The following is a 21,795-nucleotide window of genomic DNA, read 5'->3' as shown; positions in this document are numbered from 1 at the left end:
GAAGCATTTTAAAATGATATAGCAAATTTTCACCAGATGCAACATCTCTATTTAACCTCTATGCTCCCACCTTATCCTGTGCTCCTGAATTTACTTCTGTCACTTCTGTACATTCACATTTTAGATGGGTGGTATTGGAAATTTTACCATAACTGTTATCCACATCATGATCTTAAAGAACAGCTCCAGTCTGTTCCATCTCTACTTCTCTAAAGCAATGCTGTGCTTTCATCCAGGCCTTTTTTAGAGTAAAACAAGAAATATCTATCAAGGGTAAATAAATTAACATTGCTGAAATCTGACATTCAGCATCATAATGTCCAGATAGAATCCAGTGCACTAATCCACCAGCCCAGTACAACCAGTGTGCGTCTATTCCAATAGATATCCAAAGTATAGAGATTTATTCCAGAAAAAAATGAAGATGTACTAGGAGGAAAAAGAATTCTATATAAATTTTAACAGGTCAAAAAAATTCTTTTCATCTCCTCCATCAGTAAACTAAAGAGATTGGTACATAACTGTTTATCTTTTATTCTTTTATTATCAAATTCAGATCTTTAGAAGAGATTGTTTACAATAAATTCTACATACAAGATGAAATATAAATTTTAAATGACTTGTGGCTAATTAATTGATTTACGCTGAACAGAATAAATTTGGTGTCTTATTATTCAACATGTACTTGATGGCAAATCTGTCTGATTTATAGATGATCATATTGTTTATTGAACATCATTATGTTCAAATAACTAGGGCAAATACCCAACAACTGATGATGTCACGTTCAGTCGTCCAGATGCTTGCAAACTCTCCTTATTTTTTCCTTCTTGTTCCTGTTGCCATGTTTTTTCCAAGGTTTTCCTGCCACTCCATTCACTGGTGTTGCTTCAGTGCCAAGCTTGAATCCCATTGCTACTTGAGCTCCCTTTGTCAAAGCTCGAACATTCTCCTTTAACAAGTAAATTATGTACTTTTTAGTTGCAAGCATTTCGTATAATTTTTTATCCATTCATGAGACAAAGCTTTACCACATAGCTAAAAGAAGGAGTAAAGCTATAAGACTAGGCATGTTTGAGGAATATGCTGTGTGGATCCCAAGTACCTCAATCTTGAAAATGTATTTTCAGAATATGAATATAGTCAAAGACTATTAGAACCTCCAAGTGCCTTGGGTTCAAAATTACTGACATGTTTCTTAAGAAATATTTCTCCAATAACTTAACTCTCCAAATATCTAATTTCACTCTCAAATTAGTACTCCTGTAATTTTTTACATTCGTGAATATATTAAAAAGCAGTTAATAAAGAAATGGTACTAAAAATATAGAGGAATTTCATTTATTTAGAATAATTTATTGTTATATTCAACTAAAGCTCCTGCTATTTAAGATCTATTAGGCACAAAAATATACTATCATGCATGCTGCTTGTTGTGCTTTTTTACCTGATGAAAGAAGATTTTGTCCACATCATTTTCAATTCTTTTTACTTTATTTTGTTTCCCTTTGAGTTTTGTGCTGTTCTTGTCACACGTAACAATGTGTTCTTCAAAGGCAGCATGATGATTTTGGAAATGGGCAGGATCAATACCAGGTGGAGGATGACAGTACAACAACTTGCCCTGAAAATAAACAGGCATTTAATTTCTATCTCTTGATTTTCTTTCAAAATATATCAGCTCACATTCAGCTTGAGGTTCTGAAGGCATTACTCTGACTTTTAAAGAAATCTGATACCATCTTCCTCATATTTTCAGGTTCTGTTGTTTGTGCAGTAAGAGGAGCATCAACACCAGCACATTTATTGATGTGAAGGTCCGTTTTTGTGCTGCAGAAATATTGTATAATGAACTCTGCCCATTTGCCAAGGAAGGGTGCCATAGATACAGAGAGCAATAGCAGTGCATTTTAATTTTATATTACATATGCATGCATAGAGCATCCAGCCCATCTAGTCAGTGTCAGCTTCTTGAAACACTGTGTAATTAATTCCATTCACAGGTTCTGCCTTCAATGTTGTAAACCTCAAGCAAGCATCCATTAACTTGTGAATTGTAGTCTTATCACCAATCGCTGTAGTAAAGAATGCACTGGTACTCCCAACCCGATCAACAATTGCTCATCTGCACTTAAATATAGCATAGAATAGTACAACACAGGAAAAGGCCATTCAGGCAAAAACATTGTGCCAAACCAGCTAAAAAGCAAATCAAAAATACCCTCCTACCTACACCATGTATCTAATCCCTTTGACTTTCTTACATCATGTGCCTATCTATCCAAACGTCTCTTAAAAGCCTCTACCACCATATCAGGGAGCACATAACACTCTGAATAAACAACAACCGTCTCATCCCTCTTGAACTTACCCCCTCTCACTTTCAAAGCATGCCCTCTTGCATTAGACATTTCAACCCTGGGAAACAGAAGCTCTCTGTCCACTCTATCTCTACCTCTCATAATCTTGTAAACCTCTATCAGAACTCCACTCAGCCTCCAACGTTCCAGAGAAAACAACCCAAGTTTATCCAGCCTCTCATGATAGCACATGCCCTCTGAATCAGGAAGCATCCTGGTAAACCTCTTCTGTACCCTCTCCAAAGTTTCAACAACCTTCCTATAATGGGGCAACCAGAACTGTATGCAACACTCCAGATGTGGTTGAACCAATGTTTTATAAAGTGGCAACATAATCTCTTGATTTTTGAACTCAGTGCTTCTACTAATAAAAGTAAGCATTCCATTAGCCTTCTTGACCACAATATTGACCTGTATAGCCACTTTCAAAGAGCATAGAACTTGGATCCCAAGATCTCTCTGCTCTGCAACACTGGCAAGGATCTTGCCCTTAACAGTGAACTGTCTTCTTGTATTTACCCTACCAAGATACAACACCTCACATTTATCTGGGTTAAATTCCATCTGCCATTTCTCAGCCCATATCTGCAAATGATCTTTGTCGTGCTACATTCCTTTACAGTCTTCTACACTATCCACAACTCTGCCAATCTTGGTATCATCTACAAACTTACTAACCCACCACTTACATTTTCAATCAGGCCATTTATATACACCACAAACAGCAAAGGTCTAGCACAGATACTTCTGGAACTCCACTAATTACAGAGCTCTAGCTCGACCAAGTCCCTTCAACCACTACCTTCTGTCTTCAATGCGCAAACCAGTTCTGAATCCAAACAGCCAATTTGCCCCGGATCCCATGCATCTTAATCTTCTGGATTAGCCTCCCATGAGGGACTTTGTCAAACGACTTACTAACATTGTTGTAGACAACATTCACTGCCCTACTTGCTCAATCTCTCTCTCTCGTCACCTTGGAAAAAAAACTCAATCAAGTTGGTTAGGCACAACCTCCCAGCACAAAGCTATGCTGGTCCTCCCTAATTAAGTCATGGGTTTCCTATCCTATCCCTAACAATTTTCTCCAGCAATTTCCCTACAACTGACATGAGACTCACCAGTCTATAGTTCCCAGGATGTTCCATTATTGCCTTCTTAAATAGAGCTACAATGTTAGTCACTGGTCAAGAGCCCAGCAATCTTGTCTCCCTCAATAACCTGGAGTAAATCCCCATCAGGCCCCAGGGACTTATTCACCTTAATACTCGTTAGTTGGCCCAATACCTCCTCCGCATTGCCTTAACATATTTATACACTCATAAATAAATACACTGATCTTCTGGTCTTCCATATCCTTTTTCTTGGTAAATACTGAAGCAAAGTTAAGTACCTCACTCACATTCTAAGCAAATGCTAGGCTCTTAATCCTTGAGTGGTCTTACCCTCCCCCTAGCTATCCTCTTGCTCTGGATATGTATTGAATGTCTTGGGATTCACTTTAATCCTACCTGCCAAGGACTTTTCATTGCCCCTCCTGCCTTTTCCATTCTCTTCTTTAGTTCTTTCTGGCTTCTCTATACTCCTCATGTGCTTCGTTTGATCCTAACTTCCAAACCTTTACATACTTTTCCTTTTTTCTTCCTAACTAAATTTATCACCTCTCTGGACATCCAAGGTTATCTTATGTTTTCATCCCTATCCTTCCTTCTAACATGCACATACCTTTCCTGTACACTGTTCAACTGATTTTTAAATACCTACATCTACATGACTGATGTGGACTTGCCAAAAGAAAATGTGTTCCCAATTCTTGGTTCCTACCTAATGTCCTTGTAATTTGCCCTACTCCAATTTTAGACTCCTAGAAAGACTATATTATCCTTATCTATAGCTATCCTGAAAGTCAAGGAGTTGTGGTCACTGTTCCTTAACTGGTCATTCACTGAAATCTCAGTCACCTGGCTAGGCTCATTACCTAACATCAGGTCCAGCACAGCCCCATCCACATATTGACTTAAGAAACTTCTGTGGATACACTTCACAAATTCTGTCCCATCTAAATCCCTTGCACTAAGAAGGTCCCAGTTTATACTCGGGAAGCCGAAATCCCCATGCCAACAACCCTATTACTTTTGCACATCTCTTTAATCAATTACACATCTGTTCGTCAATGTCCTGGTGGCTATTGGTCCCTCCCCCAGTCTGTAGGGAGTGCACACTTCTTATTTCTGAGCTCTATCTAATGAACTCAGTGTCTGACCACTCCATTATGCCTCTCGGGTGCAGCTGTGATATTGTCCCTGATTAGAAGTGCAAGCACCCCCTCCCCACCACCACTTTTACCTCCTCCTCCTGTATCTATTCTAAAACTTCAAAGAACTGGTATATTAATCACCCTCTCTCAACCATGTTTCAGCGGTGGCTACAATATCATAGTACCATGTACTGATCCATACTCCAGATTCATCACCCTTACCCATAATACTCTGAGCATGAAAATATACACACTTCAAACTATCCTACATAACCTACATTTAAATTTTCCCACATGATGATGCAAGGTAACACAAGTTCATCACTCGAATGGAAAATATGGCAAGAGGTGGAGGGACATCATACATTTGTAAATATTCATGCACAACTACAAACATTATTAAAACTCTATTCAGTTTACTTACAGTTACATAATCTTTCAAAATGTATCTAGCTGCCCTTGGTTGGTCTGGTTGTCCATGTGCAGTCATAAAACCCCTCATGTCTGTATGACATCAATACATTAGATCATTAGTAACTGTCTGTGGAACATTTCAATTCAAGAAAATAAACATTCACAATGAACCAAGTAACTATACTTCTATTAAGCTATCCAATTGAAACAGAATACAAGCAACTTTGAAAGATTAAATATAAACATTTTCTGAGACTAGAGACTGTCACTTTAAAGAACATCAAACACCATGGTCATATTTCTTTAAATATTTTCAGGATATTTTAATATTATGCATTTGCGCACCATAATTTTTTAAGCCTAGGAGTACAAAGAGAAGAACAAAAGAAAGCTCACAAGAATCACTTATAAATAAATGATCCAAAAGGCAGTAGACTTCATTATATTACATATTATCAATTATATTATAGTACAAATTACAAACTCTAGTGAAATAAAGGGAACAACAGGGCACTATGCAAGTATGTAGTCATTTTAGCTTATTCAATCCTGTAGCAAAGACATAACACTATAAGATTTGAGGACAGATTAATAAACATTTGAAGGCAAAAGTTATGTTAGTACTTTGGATACAGACTTTTTATTATCTATACTTAAAATGAAAGCAGACCAAGGTAGCATCAAGTCAACCAATACAAAATGAAAAAAAAAAGCAGGTTAATATCAAATACCAGGATGCAGACTCATATTACAGAAACACTAAGCACATCTTAAATAGGACAAAAAAGGTTTAATTTTATTATAAACGGATTTCAATCTTCCTACAGTTTTAATTTCCCTCATGACCTCCACGCACAATTAGACACAACATAAATAACACTGATTACACATATATAATACAGATGTTCCTGTGTAATCAGCGCTTTGTTCCAAATGAGTGGAAGGTTGAGACAAAGAGAAATATTCCCCAAAAGGAGAAGTGATGGGTTATTGATTGAGCAAACACGAGGAAATCTGCAGATGCTGGAAATTCAAACACACACAAAATGCTGGTGGAACACAGCAGGCCAGGCAGCATTCATAAGGAGAAGGACTGTCGATGTTTCGGGCCGAGACCCTTCGTCAGGACTAACCGAAAGGAAAGATAGTAAGAGATTTGAAAGTAGTGGGGGGGAGGGGGAAATGCGAAATGATAGGAGAAGACCGGAGGGGGTGGGATGAAGCTAAGAGCTGGAAAGGTGATTGGCTAAAGTGATACAGGGCTGGAGAAGGGAAAGGATCATGGGACGGGAGGCCTCAGGAGAAAGTGGGGGGTGGGGGAAGCACCAGAGGGAGATGGAGAACAGGCAAACAACTAAATATGTCAGGGATGGGGTAAAAAGGGGAGGAGGGGCATTAACGGAAGTTAAAGAAGTCAATGTTTATGCCATCAGACATATTTAGTTGTTTGTTCCGTTAATGTCCCTCCTCCCCTTCTTACCCCATCCCTGACATATTTAGTTGTTTGCCTGTTCTCCATCTCCCTCTGGTGCTCCACCCCCCCCCCCCCTTTCTCCTGAGGCCTCCCGTCCCATGATCCCTTCTCCAGCCCTGTATCACTTTCGCCAATCACCTTTCCAGCTCTTAGCTTCATCCCACCCCGTCCGGTCTTCTCCTATCATTTCGCATTTTCCCCCTCCCCCCACTACTTTCAAATCTCTTACTATCTTTCCTTTCGGTTAGTCCTGACAAAGGGTCTCGGCCCGAAACGTTGACATCGCTTCTCCCTATCGATGCTGTCTGGCCTGCTGTGTTCCACCAGCATTTTCTGTGGGTTATTGATTGAAAAAGGTTTTCCAAACCAGCCTCTCAGTGAAAATAATTCAAATAGTTCAGAATGGCACAAAGTAAATGAAGCATACAAAGTACAAATTGATTTGCCAAGTGTAAGCAGTAATTTCAAATTCAAGATCATTTTTATAATGAAAACTTCATTACAATGGAACTATTTAGTTATGAAGCTTATGACATTTAAAACAAATTTTGTCCATTGCTTAAATACAACATACATAGTAATAAATTAATCCTCACATACTTACATCCATAGGCTGTTAATAGCTCTTCATGAGTAGGTTGCCTATTTGGATCTTCATCCTCTCGGGGTCTAATAATATTAATTCCATATGTGGCTTCTAAAACATGCCTGGGTATATGCTGGCAGACATAGCCCAGTCAAGGAATTTCCTGCAATTATGCTTTCAGAACTAGATATTAATAAACATAATACAAAAATACAAACAACTTTATAAAGTTTTGATAATGTTTATAAACTTATAACTTTATAAAGTTTTGAATATAAATTTAGGTGAATGGTCTTAAGACAGATAAACAATTAGTTTTAAGTCAGAAACCACACTCCACTCTACTGAAAGGGATTTGTGGCCAACAATGAGATAAGCTTTTATGTTATATACTCTTATTAGATCTACAATGTAACATACAAAAATACATCTGCAGTTAAATGTAATTCAGACACTCATTATTCATCTTCCAACAAAATTTAAACTATTTATTTGTGCTATATCTTTTCCTGTTCTTTTTTTGTGCACTATCCTTAGCAATCTAGTTGGCAGAGTAGAGATATGTCTCTATCAAAGGGGGTGTAAAGTGCTCCCTTCCTCTGCTAGCCTGCAGGTCACTCTTAGACAAGGTGTAGCACCTGATTAGACCCCTGATCAGGGTCACGTGAAGACATGGAAGCAGGTAATGGATGGCCATATGAGCAGTTGGTGCATATCACAAGTCCTGGTTATACAACTAATGAGGACAGGCAGACAATCTCTGAAAAGTATTTGTAATGGCTGGGGTCACCCAATGTGTAAAGACACTGTCCAGAATGGAATAGCAAACCACTTCTGTAGAAAGATTTGTCAAGAACAATCATGGTCATAGATAGACCATGATTGCCGACATCATATAACACCACACATAATGAAGTTAATGGTTCTCAAAGTGTGTCCCCCTCAAAGTGTGTCCACAGGAAATACTTACTCATTGTTTTCAAGCATTTCATTTCAACTTCTTTCATTAGAAACCAGTGACAAAGCAATATGGGGTTAATATAACAGATCCTACCACTTTTCAGAACAAAAGAGAGGTTGACTGATTTTGCAAAGGGGGGAAATATAGATACATTTTCCCTGCCATGCACAAATGTCAATAAAGATCCAGATAAAAATATAAAACTCAAGCATCTGTCCTTAGTTAAATTATTTCTCTTAACTTTATGAAAAGTCATACATTTACATCAAAAAGGCATATTTTTAGTTTCATTTGCGTAAGTATTTTACACCATCCTGGCATTAAACTACAAACCCTCAAGTATGTGGTGTGTAGTCTTGATTGGCAATAAATATAAAAGAATAAATAATTTCTTTTAAAATTCTTTGTCAGATATGTTTCAAAAGGGGCTGAAACTCTCAAGGCAAGGAAGGTCATTCATAGATAACATACTACCATAAAGCAGATATTAACATCAGATAGTTAACATTCTGAAAAGGATATTAGAGATACAGGTGGGACATGATCTCTCATCTGATCTATGGGTAAAATCCCACTGCAGACCATCTCTGCTTTAGTGGACACGAAGGATGGCATCACTAGGCCAGGACAATCACATAAGCATAAATCAGCTTCTACATACAGTGTCTATATGAAAAAAAAATGCATAATATTAGATGTTAGCTAGTCATTTTAAGGTTGACTACAATTTCCCACACAGTATCTAAATCAACACATATTCAATTTAAATGACAGATTTTTTAAAATAACACACATTACATATCTGCATTCCCCAGTATATGAAAGATGTTAATTAGAAAATACCAAGAAACAAAATCAACTGAGAAACTTAATTCACACTTAAATTTTAAACTTTTTCAATTTCCACAGAACCCGTTACATGCTGGCTAGACTGAAACAAACACTACCACGGAGATGGAGATTGCACTGACACATTTCAGTCCCTTATGGTCAAAAGTATAGTTCTTACTTTCAAATAAACAACTACAAATATGAAATGAAAGCAGATTGTTATGCTGGGCACTTTTTAAAACAAAGTACATTATAGATTAGACTAGTACACTTCAACACTGCATTTAACCTCTGCTGCAGTTGATTCAGATACCGAATTTTAATGGAAACTAAGAATAAATAGGAAAACATTTCTATTTCTATCCTTCAATGCTCAAAATAATTCTTCAAATTTAATTTACCTAAGAGACCAAAAGACATTACCTGAAAATGTTTTGTGTGACCTGGAGTTGCAGATACAGAGACTTTCTTATTTTGAAAGATAGTATTTATTGTGGAACTTTTTCCAACATTTGGATAGCCCACCTATCAAACAAAACAAAACATAATGCACATCAGCACAAACACAATGTAACTATCACAAATCTACTCAGTAATATTCATAATTTATAGCAAACATCTCAATATGAAGTTTATCTTGATAAAATGGTGTATAGGATTTTCTTTCAATCCCAAGAACTACAATTTGCTTTAAATAAAGAGGGGCAAGAATCAGGAGTATTACAAAGAGCAAGAAAAAGTTGTATTCACAGGAAACTGTTGATAACATTTTGTTGCATCAACTAGCTTGATACAGTTCTTGATACGTTTTTTGTAAATTGCGTTGAATTGCAGCTTGAAGCAACATTTTGTAAATGATAAGTTTCAATCTTTATCATTTACAAAATCACACAAATAATCAAATATGAATGGAGGATTAAATGAACTAACTAAGTTAACATATCTATAATCCCTACTGTTCTTGCCAGCTCTTTGACAGTAAGTTATCTATACCAACGAGCTAGCAGAATGCATTTTAAGGATAATCTTTTCTATTCTAGGATTGATCATCATAATGAGTTTTATACAGATTATAAAGAGAACAAAGAAGTTGACAATGAATTTCTAAGATTTATAACTAACCCAGCTTAACTCGTGTTACTAATGTTCTATTTAATACCTATCAATATTTATATTAATAACTCCATGCAGGGATTAGTTTACTGAAAATCTACAGATTTTCTCCATTTCCCAGCTCACCCATATAAATAAATTATATTGTTCGCCAATACCACAACTTGTAAATATTGCTAATCCCATTCTATACATATTTCCCAGCTCAGCCATCTCAGAAAACCAATTATTTCCAAATCTGTGCTCTCCAAGACCTTCTCTCACCAAATTTCAACACATTTTTCATCCATCACTCCTGTGTATTGTAAATATACCTTCATCCTTGTCAACTTTATTCCATACTTTCCTGAAAAAAGTATTAAACAGAGGGAAACAGAAGAGTAAAAATAAAGACAAAAATTTGAAAAAATAGGGGAAAACTAGAAATAAGAAGGTTAAAGAGACTGAAACAGCTCCTGCTTAAATGGTAAATGGACAGCTCTGCATTTTCTTATTCCACCATCCTTGTGTTGTAAGGAATAACAGCAAAAAGACAAGGAATAAAACAGAAGCTATTTACTCACTAAGCCAACCGTGATTTCAACATCTTTCACGCGTTTTCCTTTGTGTAAAGTTTTAAAAATCTCCAGTAGTTCATTTCGCTGCATCAAACGACTTGAGTTCTTGACACAGTTTTTTGTAAACTGTGTTGAATTACAGCTTGAAGCACATCCAGTCCTGCCATTATCACTGCTGCAGTCCACACAAGAGATGTGATCTATTTTAGTGTCCGCCAGACCATCAGCATCAGATTGGTTGAAATTTTCCTTCTCATCTTCCGAACATGTTTCCCAAAGTTCATCATCTTCACAATCTTCATACTGACTACTGTCACTTTCATCTATAGGCATCGTGTCCTCCTGAAATGTATCACTATCACTTTCACTCTCTTCACTTCTTTCTCCACTTTGTTCCTCTCCCTATTTGTTAAAAAAATTCAAAAGCATTTAGGAAACAATAGCTACTTGCCCGGAGGGAGAGTTGCGGGAGCGAGGAGAGAGAAGGGCATACAAGGGGTGTACCAGTTTACAGTGCGTGAGTTCTGGAAGTTTTTGAATTAACTGCAGAAATATTACAAATAACTAACAAACTGATTAAGGCAATATTGCATGCTTGCAAGAATCCACAGATTTATATTTAAGATGAGACAAAAGGACAGTAATGACACTTAATAGGAGTAAAAGTACTACAAATAGGAAGAAAACTAGATGACTTGCAGTCTGTCCAACTGAGTCGCCAACAATAAAGATGCAAAATATATCTATCTATGCCATGGTTCCAAGCAAGCAAAAAATACTGAATTAGATAAAATGCAGTGTGATTATCTGTATGAACTACTTGATTCAACTACCCAGTTTTTAACATCAAGACAAAGAAAAATCATTTAATCATTAGGCTAGTGTGATGAGAAACAAAACACTAATCTTTAGAATCAAGAAAAAAAAATCCAACCTTTCAGCAATGCAAATAGGCTTAGAAATAATAATGTTTAAATTCAGACAAATACTGAAAGTACAAGACGAGTAGGACCATACAGATTCCAATTGGTAAAATATAACTTTAGTGATAGTCTCTGCTCAAGGAGAAAAAAAATGCACAATGAATTGCAGAGGAGACAGAAACAAATTACAGGACTAGTCCAATAGTAGGACATATTAAAGACTTTACACCGCTGGAATGGCAGAATTTTCCGAATATTAAATGATATTCTTGTTGATACTTCAATACCTTTAATTCACTTTTATTTTAAACATGCTACATAGAATTGCAAGAAATTTTCTACTGAACCCAGAATGTTTGAAAAGCACATAGTAGAACACAGGAACCTGTGGACACCAGTGAGACTCAGTGGAAAAAGTAGGAAACGTGAACTGTGAATGAATCCAATAGCATTCTGAGCAGTCAGACAGTAACTGTTGGAGCTTTACTGTGCTTTTCAGGAGGAAGTTGCAATGAAGCCTTTGATTCTTTTAGAATAGATTGAGTTGAAAGTCTATAGTTTGGAATGTTACAAACTATTCTTGCCAAAGAAGCCAAGGTGAGCTTCATTATTTCACAAGTAAACTATTTCACAAAACAGCAAACTAAAAAATTCCTTTTCTACCTGAATAATTTTAGGGTAACTGACAGGCATCAACAAATAAAACTAATGCGACATCATTCTCTTATGGGCAACTCTTTCTTTCTATACTGAAACCTGTTAGAGAAAGCAAAAACAATTTCACAGGCATGTTCCTTGTCATAGCTCAATATTAATACAATATTCACACCTTCAACCACCTCAAGCCAACAGATCTCTCTCCAACTCTCAGCTGCATTAATGACTACCCACGACAAACAAAAGTTAAGCTTTATTCAACACAATAGTAATTTAGTTTTAAACATTTTCATAAAATGTCCTCTTAGCTTCCTCTACTTCAGTGTCTCAAGTATCTTCTCCTATCAAGATTATCACAATTGCCTTCAAAATTGTGAAGGGTATAGATAGGGTAAACGTAAGCAGGCTTTTCCCACTGAGATTTGGTGAGACTAGAGCAAGAGGTCACATAAGGATAAAAGGTGAAATATTTAAGGAGAACCTAATGGTGAGCATCTTCACAGGGTGGAGAGAGTGCAAGCAGAAGTGCTGATTTCAACATTTAAAGAAACTTGGGAGGGGTATGAAGGGCTTTGGCCCCGGTGCGGGTCAATGGGAGCAGGCAGAATAATAGTTCAGCATGTACTGGATAAGCTGAAGGACCTGTTCCTGTACTGTAGTGCTTTATGACTATGATAAATCTGCACAGAATGTTTTAAGGCACACAGAAATTTTATATAATGCTCCAAATATAACTAACAATTTCCCAAATTTAACAGCATTTTAAATTTGTATTCTAAATCCTTCTTTTTCCACAATGAAAGAAAGAATGCTACCTTTATTTATTTATATCTGAATCAGCCTGTATTCCCACTTTACTGCACAATGCCTTTTGAACCACAGGTCCCTTCTTTTGAACATCACACACTGCAACATCATACTTGTCAGGAGACAGTTGATTTAACTACCATTTTATCTTTTATTGCTATAAATGACAAACTCTAAACATCACTCAGCTGCAGAGAACCCACAATGTCATTACTTAGAGGCTTAGCAAAATAATCTCTGAAATATCTGTCAGAAAACAATTGTTATTCTATTAATGGACAAAAGTAATATTATTTAAAGGACGTTTTAAGTCTTCCCTAGTTTTTATATATTAAGTATGGTAGTAGAAAGTTACAGCTCTATGATTCAATATGTACTTTTGTAATAATCTTTTAAATAGAGGAAAAATGTTGAATATCAACACAGTTGTAGGTATGAAAGAGAGGTAGAGCCCTGGAGTGATGATGCAAAAGATAATGCTCTTACGATGTACTTTTCTGCCTACCTTGGCTTCAGCATCTAGCCTTTTTGCTTCTGCTGTGGCCGACCAGAAAACCACTCGGATACCTTCCGCAGCAAAATATTTGGCCCAAATTCTCCTTTGTGCACGAGTCAGCAAATCAGCTTTATTCAGGAGTATCATATTGACTTTATCCTTCTGGATCTCCTTCACATATCGTTCCTAAAACAATAGCACAAGATTTGAAGAAAACTTTAAAAATCAGCAAAATTAGGAGGATTATTTTGATCAAGTAGAACACAATCAGAGAAGACAAGCATTATTCAGGTATATTCTACATCACATCTCTGGTATTCATGTCTATAAAAAAAAATGTACACCTTTACTTGTATTCACTACTCTCTCACAATACTTTCTCTTCCATAATGTCTCGCCCTTTCTGCACACCTTTCATATTTTCAATCTGCTTTTCTCATTTCAGTGTGAGTACAATATTCTGTACTTTACATACAAAATAGCTTCTCAGGCTGCAGTCAAATATAATAATCTGTTAATCGAACTAACACTCGAAGGCAGCATGAGTTCAAAAACAGGCTGAAAGCCGAGTAGTATCTGTAGCTGGAGACTAAATTACGACTTTGACACCAATAGGCCAAGAGCAACAGGTGAAGATAACGTTCAAGAATGGAGAAGTTAACACAGAAATGTAGGGAAGACAGCTGAATGAAATGTGATCTGCAAACCTGAATGCTTCTTTATGTTAATAGTTGTGCTAGGCCAGCAGAAATCTCAGATCAGATCAAATCAGCAGAGGCAGCTGGGAGACAAAGTAACGGGCATGAAATTTTGAAATACAATTTGAGAATGGGTTATAAATATCTTTTTGACCTGTGAATAGTGAGGCAATCAGAGAAAAAGCAAACATGGTAGTGATATGAATACAAAAACTTAAACAACTTCAAAAGTTCACTTGGCAAGGTAGGAGCAATAACTAGTAAGATTTAATGATTACAATGCTAATAAGTAAATTTACTTAGTTTTAGATAACTTTAATGAAATACCAAAAAACTGCAGATGCTAAAAACTTGAAATAAAATTGATGGAAAGCCAGGAAACAACTGTGACAGTGAAAAGTTAACATTTTTGGTTGACCACCATGAAAAAATGAGAAAAGAAAATAGTTTTATATTGCAGGGCAGGTGTGAGAGAAACAATAGGACACGGGGAATCATTCTGATAAGAAAAGGCAATAATTACCATGGCAAGTTCATCTGGTCAGTGGGTTAATAGAGGCATTTGGAAAGAAAATGTGTAAGTTATACATAATTAGAGAGTGAAAATACAGTAAAAATAACAAAGTTGGGTCATAGAGCACTGTCGGAAATGTTCAGTTCAGGCTACAGAAGAGACCAATTGGCCGTGTTGTGGTCCACAGGAGAGATTCAGAGCTCCCCATAACCTACCACTCTATTCTGATCTAATTGTGGTCTTTTGCACTGTTTTAATGAGGCCCAATAGAAGCTTAAAGAACAGCATCTTACCTCTGCTCAGGTGCATTGCAACCTTCTGGTCATATTCAGTTCAACAATAGAGACACAAGGGATTACAGATGCTGGAATCTGGAATTCCTCCCACAGATATTGCTTGACACACTGAGTTCTGTAGACTACAGTAGACTGTAGTCTGGGTGCTCCAGACTGAGTTCAACAAATTTGCTTTCTCTGTATTCATGCTAACCATTTTTGCTGCAAGTCACCATCACCCATCATGCTGGTTTTCCTCTCTCTGTTAACATTGCTACACCTGCCAAACACGTCCAACAGCTCGACGTTTCATAGCTTATCTTCCTGTTACGATTCTCAATTTCTGAATCCCCTGTTTCACCTTCTCTTTTATCTCTCACTACTGCTCTCATTAACCCATTGACCAGATAATCTCTAGATTTACATCCAGAGGGACTCTAGCCTCACTCAAAAATACTCCCTTTGTCATTTCCATGCCTCCCCCAACCTCGCAGCAACTTAAAACTCAACTCTTTTTTTTCCATTCTGAAGGGTCTCAGATGATAATTGTTTCTCTCTGCTGATAGTGCTTAATTTGTTTCCAGCATCTCATTCAGATGACCTTAAACTACATTATCCATGAATAATTATGAAGTGTGACTCTCAGATCACCACTTTTCCCTTCAAGTATAATTTACCCTGTCATCACATCTCCCTCCATTTTCTCGATCTTTCTGTCTCCATCTCCGGAGACAAACTGTCAACCAACATATTTTATAAACCTACTGGTTCACAAGGTTATCTCAACTATACATCTTCCCACCCTATCTCTTGTAAAAATGCTATTCTCTTTTCTGTTCCTTCACCTCTGCCACATCTGTTCCCAGGACATGACTTTCCTTTCCAGGACTTCGGAGATGCCCTCCTTCCTTAAAGAACGGGGCTTCCCTCCCTCCACTAGTGATGCCGCCCTCACCCGCATCTCCTGCATTTCCTGTATGTCCACACTCACCCCATCTTTGGGCAACCATAACAGTGAGACTTCTTCTTGTCCTTATCTACCAACCCATCAGTCTCTGCATCCAACAAATTATCTTCTTCAACTTTTGCCATCTACAAAGGGATCCTACCGCTAAGCATATCCTTACCCCCACCCCTCCACTTTCCGCAGGGATCACTTCCTCTGTGATTCCCTTGCCCATTTGTCCCTGGTCAAAATTTCTGTTACTGTGAATAGCTAAGCGAGTAAAAGATGACCTGATTTCCAAAAGGCATAAAGTTAAAGATGACACATCTTTAAGCAAGATGACTTTTTTATTTCCATCTTTTACAGTTTCAAAATAACAAAAAAGGAAAAGGGCCCGAAGCAAAAGTTTGGGCACCCTGCATGGTCAGTTCTTAGTAACACCCCCTTTGGCAAGTATCACAGCTTGTAAACGCTTTCTGTAGCCAGCTAAGAATCTTTCAATTCTTGTTTGGGGGATTTTCGCCCATTCATCCTTGCAAAAGGCTTCTAGTTCTGTGAGATTCTTGGGCCGTCTTGCATGCTCTGCTCTTTTGAGGTCTATCCACAGATTTCTGATGATGTTTAGGTCGGGGGACTATGAGGGCCATGGGAAAACCTTCAACTTGCGCCTCTTGAGGTAGTCCATTGTGGATTTTGAGGTGTGTTTAGGATCATTATCCTGTTGTAGAAGCAATCCTTTTCTCATCTTCAGCTTTTTTATAGATGGTGTGATGCTTGCTTCCAGAATTTGCTGATATTTAATTGAATACATTCTTCCCTCTACCAGTGAAATGTTCCCTGTGCCACTGGCTGCAACACAAGCCCAAAGCATGATCGATCCACCCCCGTGCTTAACAGTTGGAGAGGTATTCTTTTCATTAAATTCTGCACCCTTTTTTCTCCAAACATACCTTTGCAGCCAAAAAGTTCTATTTTAACTTCATCAGTCCACAGGACTTGTTTCCAAAATGCATCAGGCTTGTTTAGATGTTTCTTTGCAAACTTCCAATGCAGAATTTTGTGGTGAGGATGCAGGAAAGGTTTTTTTCTCACAACTCTTCCATGAAGGTCATTTTGTGCAGATGTTACTGCACAGTAGAACAGTGCCACCACTTCAGAGTTTGCTAAATCTTCCTGAAGGTCTTTTGCCTTTCTAGCAATCCTACGAGCAGTTCTCTCAGTAAGTTTTCTTGGTCTTCCAGACCTCAATTTGACCTCCACCATTCCTGTTAACTGCCATTTCTTAATTACATAACAAACTGAGGAAACGGCTACCTGAAAATGCTTTCTGTCTTCTTATAGCTTTTTCCTGCTTTGTGGGTATCATTTATTTTAATTTTCAGAGTGCCAGGCAGCTGCTTAGAGGAGCCCATGGCTGCTGACTGGTGGGACAAGGTTTGAGGAGTCAGGGTATTTATAAAGCTTTGAAATTTGCAACACCTGGCCTTTCCTAACAATGATTGTGAACAAGCCATAGCTCTAACCCACTAATTAAGGTCTGAGACCTTGGTAAAAGTTATCTGAGAGCTCATATCTCTTGGGGTACCCAAACTTTTGCATGGTGCTCCTTTCCTTTCTTTCACTCTAAAATTATACAAAACAAAAATACAGTCGGCCCTCCTTATCCAGGACCCCTCGCGGATACCAAAATTTGCGGATGCTCAAGTCCCTTATTCAACCTGTCTCAATACGGTGGACCTTAGGACCCAGTGGAACCCCAGACCGTATTTAACCTGTCTCAGTGCGGTGGACATTAGGACCCGGCGCCAGAGCTCTGAATGAAAGTGTACCAATTCACAGAAATGGAGGGAGTTTGGATGGAAAAACTTGATATTTTATTACAACCTCTCAGAAATCCCATTATGATAGTAACCTCCATGTTTGCTGGAGAAATTGTGGAAATCAAAATGCAAATCATTATCATATTTTTTGGGACTGCCCTGTGATCAAAAAACATTGGAGGGGGATACACAATGCCCTACAAGACATCTTTAAATGTGAAATACCCTTGGAGAGTAAGACCATATATTTTGGATATATACCTCAAGAATGGTTGACAAGAGATAAATATTTAATGAATATACTGTTGGTGGCTGGTAAAAAGACTCTTACTAGGAAATGGTTATCACAGGAGAGCCCAACTTTAAATACATGGATGGAAATTACAATGGACATTTACAAAATGGAGAAGATAACTGCAGCTGTTAATCATAAGCTGGAACAATTTGATTCATACTGGGGAAAAATGGTTTAACTACATAATGCCTCATAGGCCTGATTTTATTCTCACAAATCAATGAATCCGTTGTAAAAAAAAAAGATCACTCCCTACTTGTACATAGTTCTTTCCTTTTGCTTGTTTTTTCTTTCCACTTTTTTCTGTAAGTGTATACCTCAGATAAATACTTCGTGGAGATTTGTGATATATATGATTATATGATGTATATGTACAATGTCTGAAATACATCTTATGGAAATGTTTGTTTGATGAACTTCAATAAAAAAAATTAATTACAAAGAAAATAAAGTGGAAATAATAAAGTGATGAGATAGAGGTGAAACGCCATCGGTCATTGGAAAAGCATTAGGCTATGTCCGTCAACCATCGGAACAATTTTAAAGGATAAAGTGAGAAAGGCCCTGCCCTGATGAAGGCTACAACTGTTACTAAGCAACGCAGTGGTTTAATTATTGGGTTTTGGGGTTTCAGGTTTTTGATCCTCCACATCAAACCAGCACGGAGGAGAGTACACTCGGGAGCGATCTGTCACTCGATCGAACTTGGGAAATTCTGTTCCTGAGCCCAGCGCTGAAACATACGTTCTTAAGTGTTTTGTATGTATAGAAAGGTAAAATATATACTATATACTAAGACAAACGTTTGACTAACTGACACTAAATAACACCGGATGTACCTGTTCCAACTTATTTAGTAAGAGAACTTCCGATTTTTTTCGATCCCAATGCACAATAACCCACGCACATCCTCCCATATACTTTAAATCATCTCTGGATTACTTATAATACCTAATACAATGTAAATGCTATGTAAAATGGTTGTTATACTGCATCGTTTAGGGAATAATGACAAGAAAAAAGTCTGTACATGCTCGAACAACAAGTGCTAGAAGAGCATTTCCGGGTTTTCGCGATTCGCAGTTGGTTGAATTCGCACATGCAGAATCCGCGGATAAGGAGGACCAACTGTAATACACTAATCTTGCTTAAAATGTTGAAAAGAACGTTTCATCTTTAACTTCATGACTTTTGGAGATCAGTTCATCTTCGACTCACTTAACTATTCACAGTAACAGAAATTTTGACTAGGGGTGCCCAAACTTTTGCATGCCACTGTACCTGCCTCATACACCTCCTCCCTCACCTCTATTCAGGACTCTAGACAATCCTGCCAGGAGAGGCAACACTTCCCCTGCTCCCAATGCGGCTTCTTCTACATTTGTGAGACCCAATGCAAATTGGGGGACCGCTTCGTCGAGCACCTCCGCTCCACCCGCCACTTGCAGGACTTCTCAGTGGCCAAGCATTTTAATTCTGATTCAAATTCCCGTTCCAACATGCCGGTTCATGGCCTCTTCTTGTACCAAGATGAGGCTATCCTCAGGGTGGAGGAGCAACAGCTTAAATTCCATCCAGATGGCATGCACATCAATTTCTTCTTCCAGTAAACAAACTACCCAACCCCCCTTCCTCTATTACCCACTCTGACCTTTCATCTCTTCTCACTTGCCTATTACTTCTCCTGGGTCCCTCCACCTTCCCTTTCTCCTATGGTCCACTCTCCTCTCCTATAAGATTCCTTCTTCGCTAGCCCTTGATCTTTCCCACCTACCTCGCTTCACCAATCATCTTCCAGCTAGCCTCTTTCCCCGATCCCCACCTTTTTATTCTGGCATGTTCCCCCTTCCTTCTCAGTCCTAAAGAAGGGCCTTGGCCCAAAACATCAACTCTCTATTCAATGCCATTGACGCTGCCTGATCTGTTGAGTTCCTCCAGCACGTTGTGTGTGTTTCTCTGGATTTCCAGCATCTGCAGACTTACTCGTGTTCATGCCCTGTCATTACAATGCAGTTTTCAAATGTGAAACTTTAACATTTTAAAGAACCCTTTATTTATTCCAAGGCAACAACATTAAAACTGTAAAAATATAAATACAATATTTTCACACGACAGTTCTACACAATGTAGAACATAACTCAGCAAGGACAATCACATTATTTGAATGATTTCTGCATTTTAGAATGAGTGAAATCATGCACTGTTGGCAAAGAGGCAGTAACTAAATTTTTACCCACCAAATCTTCACACCGGAAAAGCAGTGGGTTTCTAGCATCAACAATCTGAACAATGATGTCACTGCACAAAAAAAAAACATAAATACATTCACAATTTAAAGATACAGCCAAAATACTCAAATTTTAAGTACTTTTAAATACAACCCATGATAAGTAACTGAACACTTGCAATATACACAGCTATGATCAAAAATGAAACTTTAATCCACAAGTTTACAATTAAAGTCAACCAGTTTAGCCTGTATGATTTATTTAACACACCCTTGTGCCACAATAAGTTCTCAGACGAAGTTAGAAAATTCAGAGAAAGGGGAATATAAGAGAAATTTTCAAGATACATATTACACTAATGCACAAGTTCAGAGCAATGAATGAACAATTGGCAATGATGCATGAAAGATAACATTTTAAATATGTTAAGTTAATCTAGTAAAGCTGGACACGTTTATAGATTTAGCATGGAAGAATGTTAAAGACATTTTTTTTTTAAATATCTGACAGAACTTACTGTTACCCCAACAGGGCAGGAAATATTTCAAAGTTGGTAGAATTCATTATGGAATTATAAAAACTATTCAAATGCAGAACTGGTTCAGAATTATGAGCTTTTGAAGGCAAATGATATGGGAAGAGGATTGAATACGAAAAGAATGCTGCATGGCCACTGCAGGGAATGAAGTTTCTACATAGCGTACCTTCTTTCAATAACTCTCCACAGCTGACGCCAGAAGTCCAGATTCTTTTCAAATGGTGTAAGAATCAGGTTTCTTTCCTCTTCCAGCCTGGACAAAAAGGGAACTTGTAAATCTGTCTCGGTATGATGATGGTAAAACATGAGTGACATACGCACAGAATTTCCATCCCAGAATCTATAAAAAGTGACTAATTATTTGCGACAAAAAACTGATCTGCCAAAATAGTAACTCTTGCATAAAAGTAGTTTTGGAGTCTTCTGACCTATCCTGTGTTGCAACATGCTCTAATTTGGCACACAAATGTCAAGATAAAAATCAATTATTTTGCTTTCAAGTTTAAAGTTACACATGAAATTCTCCCTAAATAGAACCTTAACTCAAAATTATCCTGCTATTTAAACTGAATAGAACAAAAGGCAAGTCTTTATCCAGGTTTCTTAATCTTAAATGCAAAAAAGCAACAATTTTTAATGTATTATCACCAGATTTTTAGTTGATGTACACATTATAAATAAGGGAAAATGAGAATATTGTGCATTAAGTCTTGCAGAAAAAATACACCATGGTGGTCACAAATCAGTGGCAGATGAAAACTTATTTAAAAAGTCACAGTGATAAGATTAACTTAATACTTTCAAGGGCAAATTTGTATATTTTGCACTTGAGTAAGCTGGGTATCAAGTAAAACCAGAGATTTTCAGTGCCACTCTCACTTTTGACCAACTGTTCTATACATTATTTTTTCAGGATCTCTTCAAATCACATTCAAAAGTTACAGCAGACATTTTGAAAAATCATTACTAAATTCCTGCCACACAGTTGGAAGGGTGAGGACATGGGCAAGTATTTAATATTTTGCATTTTCAGAACTCAAGTCTG

At 37.4% G+C, this 21,795-nt stretch overlaps 1 protein-coding gene across 1 annotated transcript in view; it reads right to left on the bottom strand.

The window, feature by feature from the left end:
* Positions 1 to 510: 510 nt before the first annotated feature.
* The window catches only part of lsg1 (large 60S subunit nuclear export GTPase 1), a 40,167-nt gene continuing 18,882 nt past the window's right edge, over positions 511 to 21,795 (bottom strand). The window contains exons 7-16 of the mRNA XM_059945442.1: positions 20,917 to 21,003; positions 20,222 to 20,282; positions 13,446 to 13,622; positions 10,560 to 10,955; positions 9,307 to 9,408; positions 8,575 to 8,718; positions 7,110 to 7,233; positions 5,042 to 5,121; positions 1,448 to 1,624; positions 511 to 952 (exon numbers count right to left, since the gene is read on the bottom strand). Coding sequence (XP_059801425.1) covers positions 788 to 952; positions 1,448 to 1,624; positions 5,042 to 5,121; positions 7,110 to 7,233; positions 8,575 to 8,718; positions 9,307 to 9,408; positions 10,560 to 10,955; positions 13,446 to 13,622; positions 20,222 to 20,282; positions 20,917 to 21,003 — 1,513 coding nt within the window. The 3' untranslated portion in view covers positions 511 to 787. The remainder of the gene's footprint in view (positions 953 to 1,447; positions 1,625 to 5,041; positions 5,122 to 7,109; positions 7,234 to 8,574; positions 8,719 to 9,306; positions 9,409 to 10,559; positions 10,956 to 13,445; positions 13,623 to 20,221; positions 20,283 to 20,916; positions 21,004 to 21,795) is intronic.

Source organism: Hypanus sabinus, chromosome 2 (assembly GCF_030144855.1).
Source record: "Hypanus sabinus isolate sHypSab1 chromosome 2, sHypSab1.hap1, whole genome shotgun sequence".
NCBI lineage: Eukaryota > Metazoa > Chordata > Chondrichthyes > Myliobatiformes > Dasyatidae > Hypanus > Hypanus sabinus.
Note: the sequence above shows the minus strand (reverse complement) of the source record. Positions and strands in the feature narration are given on the sequence as shown.